General features: G+C 37.3%; 1 protein-coding gene across 2 annotated transcripts in view; it reads right to left on the bottom strand.

Moving 5' to 3' along the window:
• CACNA1D (calcium voltage-gated channel subunit alpha1 D) overlaps positions 1 to 13692 on the bottom strand; it is a 1031608-nt gene that overhangs the window by 585766 nt on the left and 432150 nt on the right. For both annotated transcript variants that reach the window (XM_085624624.1, XM_085624625.1), the window contains exons 20-21: positions 11724 to 11853; positions 5520 to 5579 (exon numbers count right to left, since the gene is read on the bottom strand). In XM_085624624.1, the coding sequence (XP_085480750.1) occupies positions 5520 to 5579; positions 11724 to 11853 (190 nt within the window). The remainder of the gene's footprint in view (positions 1 to 5519; positions 5580 to 11723; positions 11854 to 13692) is intronic.

Below are 13692 nucleotides of genomic sequence, written 5' to 3'. Positions count from 1 at the left end.
CTCTCTACTACTCGCTCTCTACTACTCACTCTCCACAACTCACTCTCTACTACTCGCTCTCTACTACTCTCTACTACTCACTCTCTACTACTCTCTGCTACTCGCTCTCTACTACTCACTCTCTACTACTCTACTACTCTCTACTACTCTCTCTACTACTCACTCTCTACTATTCTCTACTACTCACTCTCCTACTCTCTCCTACTCTCTACCACTCACTCTCTACTACTCTACTACTCACTCTCTACTACTCTCTCTCTACTACTCACTCTCTACAACTTACTCTACTACTCTCTACTACTCACTCTGTACTACTCTGTACTACTCACTCTGTACTACTCACTCTGTACTACTCACTCTGTACTACTCTCTACTGCTCACTCTCCACTACTCATTCTCTACGACTCGCTCTCAACTACTCTCTACTACTCACTCTACTACTCACTCTCTACTACTCTACTACTCTCTCTACTTCTCACTCTCTACTACTCTCTCTCTACTACTCACTCTCTACTACTCTCTACTACTCACTCTCTACTACACACTCTCTACTACTTGCTCTCTGCTACTCGCTCTCTACTACTCTCTAGTACTCACTCTACTACTCACTCTCTACTACTCTCTACTACTCACTCTCTACTACTCCACTACTCTCTACTACTCACTCTCTACTACTCTACTACTCTCTACTACTCTCTACTACTCTCTCTCTACTACTCTCTCTCTACTACTCACTCTCTACTACTCTCTACTACTCACTCTCTACTGCTCTCTCTCTACTACTCTCCACTACTACTCTCTACTACTCACTCTCTACTACTCAATCTCTACTACTCTCTCTCTACTACTCTCTACTACTCACTCTACTACTCATTCTCTACTACTCTCTCTCTGCTACTCAGTCTCCACTACTCACTCTCTACTACTCTCTACTACTCACTCTCTAATACTCACTCTCTACTACTCACTCTCTACTACTCTCTACTACTCACTCTACTACTCACTCTTTACTACTCTCTACTACTCTCTACTTCTCACTCTCTACTACTCTCTCCTACTCACTCTCTACTACTCTCTCTCTACTCTCTACTCTCTATTACTCATCCTGTACTCTCTACCTCTCTACCTCTCTCTCTACTACTCTCTACCTCTCTACCTCTACCTCTCTACCTCTACGTCTCTACCTCTCTCTACCCGCACACATATGCACATATATGCATATGCATTTATATATATGTGTATATATATATATATACATACATACATAAACATATATAATCTGCATATCTATATAAATACAAATATAAATGCATGCATACATATACATATATGCATGTTATGTACATGAAATTTTGAAAAACACTAATAAAAGCAAAGCTAAAAAGCCACCTAATTACAAACAGAATTGATTTAACTTAAACGAGGGCGAGACCTGTTGCATTTTCAATGCTTGTTTACTTTGGTTCCATCAAGAAGGCATTCAGATGTGACACATTTGCCATAAATTCAGAATGTTAGCACTCTAGTTCCTCATTAGATCACTGTAGTAAAGCTACTGCTCACCAGGGAAGTCTGCTGCTGGTATTCAAAGTGCATGTTTCAGTCTGCATGTCAGAACTTTTTAATGAAATAGAAGAGGATTTCAGAAGTCTCTCAAAATGTGCCCTAATTTTTCTTTCTGCAGCACTAATCAAACATTCTATGGCAAAATGAACCCCCTCATTTTGTTCCTTTGCAAATTAAATGTTTTAAGTGTTACCACTTTATTCCAATCAAGATGGCTTCAGGTGTGCCATACGTTTATCATACGTAGGAGTGTTAGCGCTCTAGTTGTTCTTTGGAACACTCTTGGAAGCTGCAGTAGAACACAAAGGAATCAACTGACAGTCTCTGCCCTTGTTGGATGTACATGTTTTACTGAGAATGTCAGACTTCATTCTCACATGACTAAGAAAGATAATGTGAAATTACAGAAAATATGCTCTCAGTTTAGCTTATAGATCACTTTCCAAACCTCTGTGGGAAAAGCATGTGAAAATGGTTTTCTCTCAAACATGATTCATGATATCCCAGCAGAAGGCTTTTTCACATGGTAAAATCACCTTAGAACATACCACAATTCCTAAAATGAGTATGGTACCATCAACAAATGATTTATAATGTAACCAAAGGCTTAAAACCTTCTATTAACTGCAATGCTTTTTAATGAGGTGCTATCATGTATATTGGTCCCAAGATGGCTGCCAACACTTCTTGGAGGAAGTGCTGACAGCCAATCAGATCTCACGATGAGATGTGTGGTTAGGCTCCGCCCAGATATATATGTGATTTTACTTTTGATTTTCTCAGGAACTACTGAACGGATTTACACCATTTAAGCAAAAGGCACTACTCTGAAACAAGGTCTACCTTTCTGCCAAATTTGGTGTAATTCCGTTCAGCAGTTCGGGCTGTAGCTGCATCAACAGGTCCTATGAGAAATTGCATGGGGAAAAAGCGTTTTCGGACCCCCCTTTTTTCTCAGCCCCCGCTTGACGAATCACCACGAAACTTTCAGGATAGGAGCGTACCGGAGCTGGCCAAAAGTTTGGAAAATGTTCGAAGATTCGTCAACCGGCGCCAGACCTATTGGGAATAGAATGTTGCGGATTTCCTATGGAAAATAGGTCCTAACTATAACTACCTACTGGCGACCGCCAGTAGGTAATATATGTATATATATATATGTGTGTGTGTGTGTGTATATATATATATATATACACATATATATATATATACACATATATATACATATATATATGTTATTTTGACACAATGTTTATGATTTCCTACTCTTAAAATAAGCAGCTCTTTGTGGAAAGGCATTGAACCAATAACATATGGATAACACAAAGGCATAGGATGATTTGATTTACCACACTCACTGGCTGCCTTTATATCAAGCAGAGGACCATAAAATGTTTCCAGAGATTTGAAAACAGCAAACTACCAGTAAGTGTGTGCAAACGCCTCCCTTAGTTAATCTGTGAGATTCCCATGCCACCAATATGGATGGCTATTGTGAGGAATATCCTATATGAACGGTCATTGAAGTGTCTAACATATTGCATGAACTTCCAAAGCCTTCTAAGGTTGTTTGCAAGAATGTCAAAAGGTTTGTCAGTACAGTCCGACAGTTGGATCTTTCTACGGACACATTTCGGTCGGTCAAACCTGCTTAAATCTACCAGGTTAAAAATTCCCAGTAAATACCAGAACATGTGGATGTTAGAGCTTTAAGTACCAAAATTCATATGTTATCAACCATTTCAATGTATTCAAACACATCTCTAAACATAACTTTAACAGGTACAGATATGTTAAAAAATGCACTCTGCAGAATATTTTGGTCAAACGCCCAAAGAAGCATATTTTTGCCCTCCTACTTTAAGAAAAGCACAGTTCCAAAATCGTGTCTCTTTAATAAGTATACAAAATGTTTATCGAACCAAATGGAGAAAAGCAATTCACAGCTGTAAAACTAACCGTACAGATTTTTTTAATCGTCATGGTAAAATACAAAATACAATGAATTCATATTTTGTAGATCATGCTTCACACACCAATTGCTTACTCATTAAGACTTATTAAGGGGTAACAATCTTATACCCTGTAACGTGCTACACATTAAAAACAGGCAGTCAGCAAGAGGTGAAACACAACACATGCATTTGTCCACTCGTCTCTTCTTTATTAAAGTCATATGTTTGAATTTGGACATTATTCTAACACATTTTTCTCAAATAAAGTGCTGATTATCTGTTATACTATGAAGAAGCATATTATTAAATTAGACTACCAACTTTTTTCATTGACTCTGCATTAACCTGACAATATACTCAATTTAAGTAAGCGTGGCAAAATGATAACCATGACTAAGGAGAGTGCAGCCTCGGTGGTAGGTGCATGTGCTTGCCACGTGATTCAATAATGAATGGTGTCATGGGGCAATTTGATAAAATAGCTATTTAGGCTTTTGTGCACATGACATTGTTGCATACTTCATTGCAATGGATAGTAATTAATACACTATAGGCCTGATTTAGATCTTGGCAGATGGGTTACTCCGTCACAATATTGATGGATATTCCGTCCACTGAAATAAAAATCCCATAGGATATAATGGGATTTATATTTCGGGTGACAGGATATTCATCACCGTTGTGATGGAGAACCCGTCCGGCAAGATCTAAATCTGGCTCTATTATCATGGAAAATTCACAGAGACATGGGCAAAATAAAAGAACCATGTGGACATGCTCAAATTAAAATAGCCACATGGACATGGTCTAACTACAAGACCTATCTGGACATGATCCAACTAAGAGACCACATAGATATAGTCCAACTAAAAGCACTTCATGGATGAGTTGTAATAAAAAAAAACAAGGACATGGTCTAACTAAAAATAAAAACATATGGGAATAATTAAAACAAAAAAATCACATCAATATATACTATGTACATATGGTGCTTTTTGTTACACCAATCCAAGAGTTTTTTTTAGGTAAATCTTCTCAGTGTGGTTCTTTTGGTTGGACCATGGAGATGTGGATCTTTTAGATGGGCCTTGTCAGTGTAGTTCTTTTATTTTTGACCATATCCATATGGGTCTTCCAGTTGGTTCATATTTATGTGCTGCTTTTAATGAGACCAAGTAAAAGAATCCGTTGGACATACTTCAAAAAGGACAACCATAAGGACTTGGACCATCTAAAAGACCCATACAGATTGAGTCAAAGTAAAAGAAGCAAACTTATATGATCAACATAAGAGAACCATGTAGCCTTAGTCACAATTCAAAGAACCACAGGAATGTGGTGAAAATGAAATAACCACATGAACATGGCTAATTAAAAGAAGTATATGGATATGATCTACCTAAAAGTGACACCTGGCATAAATAAAACAAAGGAGCCACCTAACCACAGTTCAATGACTAAAATAACTATTTTGGTTTACCCCAACTAAAGAAAACTGTGTTTTACAGGGATGGATTTGTTTGTGGAAACTGTGGAATCCTAAGTGAACATGAAACTTTCAGGGACAATGTTTTAGGGAACAGTTGAACACTGACAAAAACACATGCATAGGAAATGTCCATTATTTTAGGAAACAATTAATACAAATGGAACACATTCATTGTGATGGTCACATGCATGCAAATGATTGAGGTTAATCAAACAAAACCAGCAAACAAGTCAAAGACATCCTTTCAATCAAATGGGGATTTATTTCCACACCTTGGCAAAAAAAGGTGAAAAACACTTCAAATTTTCTTTTGGTTGGCAAAGGCACACAAGGTAAATCCCGCCAAACAAGCTTACGGGTAAACCTGTTACCTTCAAAACGATCTCAAATGTAAACATACTAGTGAAGACATAGTCTGCATAGCCTAGGACCTGGAGAGCAAATAAAAGGTGTACAACATTATTGCAAATGCTATTTATTTTATGGAAGGTTCATTAGAATGTCATTACCTTTAAAAGGATTTCAACAGTAAAGATTCCTGTGAAAGCATAGTCAATGTGACCAAGAATCTGCAAGGTATAATACACGTAATAGTAAGAATATTAGCCATAAAACCTTCAATTGGCAATACATGGACACATTTCGGTTTAGATATCAATTTTCATTTCGACGTCACCAACACTTTAAATCTTTAAATTGGTAGTGAACTATCTTTTCTTGAGCATTTGAAATATAACAATTGAATAACTGTAGCCCTAATAAAAAGAATAACGTCTAAATGAAAAACCACTTCTAAATGAAAAAATCAAGTTCAAATGAAACATTTTAAGAAAAGTGCAAGCTACAGCAGAACACTTCAGAATTACTTAAAACAGTTCATCATTCTGCATGGCCTCTCATACAATCTGAGATTTTGCACAATCCCATTTTACTTACAATTTCTAAGTAGCCCGATAGATCACTTGCTCTCGAGACTTGTAATTAAATTCTTCACTAGTGTGTTGTATCCTCAAGTGCATAAGCCTGTTTTTATGCTTCCCTATCAAGTTCAATCATCTCCTAGAGGTTCAAAGGTACAGGACTCTGCACATGTTATAAATGGGACTGATATAAGACACTTGACTAAAGAGATTGTATGAATATATTTCTTTTGGTAAAGACTTCTATTAAAATATTTGAACTCAAAATGCATTTTCATTTTTGGAATAAATGGTGTGATACTGTTTCATCATGTATCACCTTAGCACAACATGGTTTGTTTTACAGCAGTGGTTGATATTATTTGGCATTTTTCTGAATTTAGTATTCATATGCATTTTCTTGACTAGTATATTTTCTGCGGAGCAAAACCAAAGGAAATGATGGACGGAGTGTTGAACAATGCAATCACTCACCCCCAGTCAATTGAACTGGGGTGGCAGAGTGGGCTAAAGAACGGTGATGGATTAAACCCAGATCAGTTGACTGGGGGTGAGTGCTTGCAATGTTCAACACTCCGTCCATCATTTTCTTTGGTTTTTGCTTAGTATATTTTCTGGGCAAAATCGATTTGAAAGGCATTGCAACTCAATTCTTATGCAGCATTGATCTTCTTTAAAACATTTTTTTAGATTGATCCAGTTGTCATATGAAGATTAAGCGGTTCTTAACCTGTTGTCCTTGAACACCTGGGGGTGTGGGATGCCTACTCAGGGAATCTGCGACATAAAGAAGTAAAAATTAATGTTGCTAAACACTCAGTAAATATAAAGGAATTTGAAATTGGAAGCTAAAATATTAAGTAATAATCCTTATCTTGATTTTTGAGAGCAGCACAAGTACAGAAAAAGGAATCTAGTATGGACAATTGGTATCCTCAATTGAAACAGCACTGGTATGCAGTCACAAAAAGAGAGCATTTATTATGAGTAAAAAAGAAAAAGTGACATGCTAGAGTCTATCATATTGCTTCATCTTTAAAAAAAACAAAAAAAACATTTTTAAAAGCTCCAACGTTCCCATTAGATATAAAATGTAGATTTTCGCATATTTTTGTTTGTAAATTAAATAAAATATTTCATAATTTGTGTATTGTTTTGAGGTCCAGATCAATGAAATTGCTTAGATGGGTGTCCTGGGCTTCAAGTAGTGATTGAGTGGTGGTTCGCAGAAGTCATAAGGTTAAGAACCACTGTGAATATAGACTATGTGGCATGCCACATGAATACTGTAGGTACACAAAATCAACAACCTGATAAAAAGTGCAAACCCTGAAGTCAGCAATGATCTTGAACTATTGATTACCAGAAATTCTTGAACCTCACATTGTCTCCAAATAGTACAATGTAGCTGTTTTGTCCCTTTAAGTTATGGATGATTTTATTTATGATTTGGAAAGAATAATTTAGTACTAATCTATCTACGCTTTGTTTGAGGACATTATTATACAATGACCTCAGAAACTCCCATCACCATTACATGCGCTTACTTAGCTTAGTAGAGGTGCATATGTATTATTGTCTATTGAAAAAGATGAACTTTGAAATGTAAAATCTGTCAAACCGTTCTCCATCATTATTTTCTCTTTCATTGAAACATTTTCCTGAACAACTTTAAAGCACCTTCTTCGTTCCATTGTGACTCCTAATTCTCATAGACTAGGGATTCTTGAAGAGGTCACATGTACAAGCGTGGAACCAGAATCATACATGAGACAGATAGGTCCAGCATGGATTTTATATTTGTCATAGAATAGTAATACTTTCTGAGAACATTCCAAACTAGTCTAATTGCTTTTGTATGAAGCAGAAACCCTGCCTTTTCTGGGATACCATAAGTCTGCGATGTTTCAAGAACAAATCTTTGGAAGGTAATGCTGTGCAGAATTATGTTGCTGCTACATCTTTAGAGTGGTTGTGAGTTGCGATCACTGCAAGTTTCAAATCTAATACATGAATGGGTAATACTAAACTGTCATCTAGATTGAGATCTACTATGGTGTAAACAGCAGTTTTACACTCTTCTTGTTTGACTTCATCTTTTGCATCTTCACGTTTTAGAGGGCTCAACGCTTGTGGAACCTAAAATGTTACCTTCAAAAGATGTAAATAGGGAGAACCCTGTCCACAGAAGTATTTGACAGTGAAACAGGGATTTTGCACTGGAGGCAAAACAAACAATGTCAACAGAAGTTCTAATCAATTATTTCAAATTCTGCTTCAGCTATACACTCATCTGGTAGATACTAAAACAAATGAGCAATTTTGCCGACAAATCCCTTGCATAAGTGACTGAAATAGTCTCACATTTAGTTTCTCGAATGCTTATGTCATCTGTGGGCTTACATATTCTACCACATTACCATTCACCTGCTTTCATGTTATAATAAATAGGACCTCAATCCAACACAGGTACCTTCATCTTTAACATTGAAACAATACTGGAATCTGCTAGGGGATACCTCTCACAAATAATTGAACACAAGCGGCTGAACTATACTTTTCTTCAAAGAGTAAGGGATGTGTTTAGGTGTATTTGTATGTGTATGTACATGTGGGTGTGCTTAGAGCATAACGTCTATTTAGAGGTCATATTTTCCTCTGGTTAAAGCACGGTAAAGCAAAGGTGTTGTCAATCAAAAATACTAAGACTGATTTAAAGTTAACAATAAAGCTTCAGAATTTTCTGTACAATAATGGATACCACATGTGCGTGGAGATATTCTACTGTATATGGATATCATAGAGAATCCCATGCAGAATAGCTTGTATTTTATAGTGACTCCGGTCAAAGGTTCATAAGGGAGGCACAGTTTTTGCTTAGCTCTGATGCCATGCTAATTATGAAATTTAAATGGCATAGTCTGCATTGCCAGTGTTCTAGTCTGGGTCTGGTCTTTCAAAAAGAAGAAATAAAGTAGCACTGACTATGCAGACAAAGTTACCAGCCAATATATTTGGTTCATAATAAGATTAGTTTTTGTTTTCTAATTGGCTTTTTCAGAAAATGGGTATGATTATTTGGAAATTATATGCATGAGATATTAAAGTGGCAAATAAGTAAAATTTAAGTAACAGTTCATACAGAGCACAATATGGAAATGTTTGACATACATTAGGCTCTGAGTTTGCAGATTTGAAAAGTATATATGTTTAGAGAGGTTATATAAGCTTAGGGTTTTTACAACTAGTTTTAATTTAATGTAAACTGCTAAATTAAACCATGAAAAATCATAAATGCTTATATTCATGTTTGTAACAGTGAGATTTTAAGTAATTACCCTTTTTATGGTCGCATGTATTAAATCCCAGAATGACTTGGAAAGCCCATACAATCAATAATGTTCAGTATCAATGGGTGCAGGCCTCGATTTTGTAGAGGATCAGAGAGCTCTCTGAGTAACATCTTCACTTTACAGTACTTTTCTAATGCTTAATTTGATATACATATATTTGAACTTTGCTGGAGAAACCAATGCGAGTACTGGCAGTGAGATGAAAAATCAGACAAAAACAGAGATTCCCCTTTTTATAATAATAAGAACACACTGGTTCAGGGATATGTTCACTTACCTGACCATAAACAACCCATTCTCGCTTGAGCTAGAGAAGTACGACAGTAGTCCATGGTATTACCATGCCTATTTAGTATATGGAAGTGTGATGTAGAAGCTACATTGGGTGTTTTGTAAGGGTAGTGAAAGTTTTATAGAGGAGTTTATCGATTAGGTGGTAGAAATGGCTTTGGTCCTATTGAGAAAATTAGGTAATGCCCCGCTGTTTTTCTAGCTTTCTAAGCTAATTGAATTTAGCTCTAAACAGCTTCTCACCATCACCTTTGCTTGAATATCATAAGAAAAAATATCCCGAACATAAGTAATGGTGGTGCACACCACCCTGGTGGATATTAAACTGGAGTCAGCAGTGGCTAGGCAATAACACATGACGTTGTAGCTATCTCCATGATATCCTTACACTCTTTGTGAAAACTAAATTCTCAATTTAACCCTGGGTAGTGTGTTGCTACCTTGGGAACTGCCAAGAAGCATGAAAGTAGCCTGCTGAAGTGTGGTACTCTTCCCTGAAGTACCTATCCTCTTACATTGAATATTGGTGAAAATGAGCGAATGGTAAGACCTCAATGGTGACATGTCCAAAAAATCTATTGCATCAGTCTATGATACCGACAACACTTGCTGTGATGGTAAGAGTATTGGCAAAGTCTCAAGGTGTAACCATATAAGTGCCTCAACACCAAATGTTATCTGTGAAAGAAGCACTCACCTTTTGCAGAAGAAACCACGGACAGATTGCCAGCCCAATTGACTACCAGAAGAGGTTCCAATATCACACTTAAAACACCATTGTATCATATTTGCTTAAACCAAACCCTCTTCTAGCCAATCACTTAGAATGTACCTGATGAATCCTCAGATTTCATGATCAAGAGAAATATGTTATGTTTGATTATGGACAACATGTTTCTCTTGGAGAGCATTCACCCAAGAGCTATTTAAAAAGAGTAAGCAGTTTCAGGGTAGTAGTTCTGGAAAATTAGGTTGCAAACATATCATCCTCTAATGCAGTAGTGATCACTTTATTCCATCCTTTGGACCAAAAAGCTTTGCCATGTGAAGACAAAATAATGAAACTGCTTTATCAATACAGAGGAAAAGAATTGTGTCAGCACAGTCTAAATATGCTCAGAGAAACATTCTAGGAATGGAGCTCTTAGACTCTGTTTCCAGGAATCTATCAGGAAGCATTAGTTTTGAGATGGGACAATAAGTTAACTGCTTTATACCGGCAGGTTTCTTGCCTTTTGCCCAGTGTAAGCGTGAGATGTCTTATCATTTTGCCCCTGGTCAATGTCAAGTGTTTCACCATGTTATCTTATTATAGAAAAAATATATAAACAGCAACCAAAAAAATCTTGGTTGGTAACACCACTCCATAATCGAAAACATGCATTTATTTGTTTCGCCACCAAACAAGGTGACCTTCGAAGGAAGCTAAATAGACCTAAGATGCTGATGTGCTACTAGTGTCTCAATTGTAGAAATGCTACAAAAGAAAACACACCTTAGAATACTTTCTAGATAACGTTGTGAAAATTGTTCCAGAGTCTTATTTTCTGCAATGTGTTTGAAAGATAAACGTAGGCAAAAGGGAACAGTTGGCCATATTTATAAGGAGACAACCAGTACAGCATAGTGCTCAAGTTATCGATCGTGCAACTTGGCACTCATTCCTAGTTATGGACTGTGTTTTCTGAAATCTGAGGATATTTTAAGAGAAGGAGAGTCTAGAAAGAAATTATTAATCATAATTAGGTTTCAATGGTAAGAGAGAATAGCATGGCATAATGATCTTTTCTAATACATACATTTGACCTTAGCTGATGACTCTTAGTTATCCAAACTGAGCAGCATTCTTTTATACATCACAGAAATATTTGCTTTATGGCTCAGCATAAAACCAACAATGATAGAAAAGCATAAAGTATATTAATGTGAAAGAACACAAAATAACTCCTTCATTCCAACAAGCAGATCTATAATGTAGACCAAATGGATGACTCACATCCAACAAAAAGGGTTGATAAGCTTGCCTACCACACTATAAGAAAGCTACTATCAACTTAAAAAAAAAAAACAGTTCTAATGCTAACTGTAATATTAAAAATAGCACATATTAACTGGTGTAACAGAACAATAAAAAACACTTGATGCTTACAATGTTCCGAAAGGAGTGACTGCGAATTGGATCTTCAGCAGCCAGAGAAGCACTACTGAGCATAATGAAGACTAAGATGAGGTTGGTGAAGATTTGATGATTGATCAGCCTATGACAGGCAACTCGAACTCTGAAAAAAAGAAGTGAAATAAGGGAAATGTAGAAACACCATTGTGCATAGAAATTAATTTGGCATCTTGTAACTTTCACAAGATAAAGAGTAAAGGTCCTCAGCTAAAGAGAAAATAGGTGAAAAGATAGAGGAGAAACTTAGGTTAAGCGAAATGAAGAAGACTGGCTTAACCTTATATTGACAATTCAGCATATTTACTCAAAATACAATATCATTTTAGGCAAACACTTTACAAGAATCAGTTTATCTTATAAGATGAACAGATAAAAAAGGCAACAGGAAGAGTGTAAGGTAGTGTATGACATAATGTCTTAAGTCTAAAGACAAACCAAAGAACTGATGATTTTTTAAATTGCTCTGGTGTAGAAAAACCAGTAGTTCTCTAGATTAGTAAAATTTGTCATTGATGTGAAGAGAGCGAGCTAATAGCAGTGGCATATAGACTTTAAAAAAACATTTGGAAATAGTGGTGTTGAAAGCTTGTGAAGCTATGTGTGAATTAAGATTTCATCATTAGGTGTCAGTAAATTTTCATGCAAAATGCTTTACCTGTATTAAAATATTATTTTAAATGAATCTGTATGCCATGACATAGTTTATTTCCTATAGTATTCAAATGGAGACACTGTTCCTAGAGAGATAAAGGGAGATATGAAGCGAAAAAGTCTAGGCTAATATTAGGCCCAACTGCCTAAGGATAGGGGAGGGCATTCCTTAGTTTCTCATGTTGCCCTCACACACCCCGAAGGATGTCATGCTTCATCATTGGGCGTTTGCTCCTCGTCGGGCCGGCGCTGCAATGCCCTACGGGTCCCCCGAAGGGTCACTTTAGCGGAGATCTTTTTGAGAAAACGCCGTTTGGTGCATGCGGATGTGTGGTTTGGGTCCTAATAACAAAAGAGCTGTGTGGTGGTGGAGTGTGTTAGTGAAGTGGTATCCTAAAAATGTCTAAGGGTTACTGGGATAAAGTTTAATGTTAATAGCACCCTTGACATAATAAAAGACCCGTAGGTCGGGTGTTACCTTATTGAAATTAATGTATCAATGGGTAACTTGAGTGTGGTCAAGCGGTCGACATGTTTCGCGCCCCAATGGTCCAAGAAAAGGATCCCTGGCGCTTCTTCAGGACCAAAAACGAAAAAGTGAAGGTGAATGTGCCCTAAGGGATACTACCCTCAGTTTACTATCCGGGCGAACACTCTGAAGTAGCACTGCTCTCTGTATGAGAGTCAGGTCGCACCAGGATAGACAGCCTAAAGGCACGGAGAATAATGCTCCATAGGTTAGGGGACGAGCGTACACACCTTCTGGTAAGTTTTGCTCCGGCGTGGCCTCTGTACCACCTACCCCAGTCGTCCTCCTAGGAGGACGACTGGGGTAGGTGGTACAGAGGCCACGCCGGAGCAAAACTTACCAGAAGGTGTGTACGCTCGTCCCCTAACCTATGGAGCATTATTCTCCGTGCCTTTAGGCTGTCTATCCTGGTGCGACCTGACTCTCATACAGAGAGCAGTGCTACTTCAGAGTGTTCGCCCGGATAGTAAACTGAGGGTAGTATCCCTTAGGGCACATTCACCTTCACTTTTTCGTTTTTGGTCCTGAAGAAGCGCCAGGGATCCTTTTCTTGGACCATTGGGGCGCGAAACATGTCGACCGCTTGACCACACTCAAGTTACCCATTGATACATTAATTTCAATAAGGTAACACCCGACCTACGGGTCTTTTATTATGTCAAGGGTGCTATTCACATTAAACTTTATCCCAGTAACCCTTAGACATTTTTAGGATACCACTTCACTAACACACTCCACCACCACACAGCTCTTTTGTTATTA

This window comes from Triturus cristatus, chromosome 9 (assembly GCF_964204655.1).
Source record: "Triturus cristatus chromosome 9, aTriCri1.1, whole genome shotgun sequence".
Classification (NCBI taxonomy): Eukaryota; Metazoa; Chordata; class Amphibia; order Caudata; family Salamandridae; genus Triturus; species Triturus cristatus.
This window is presented reverse-complemented; position numbering and strand designations above follow the sequence as displayed.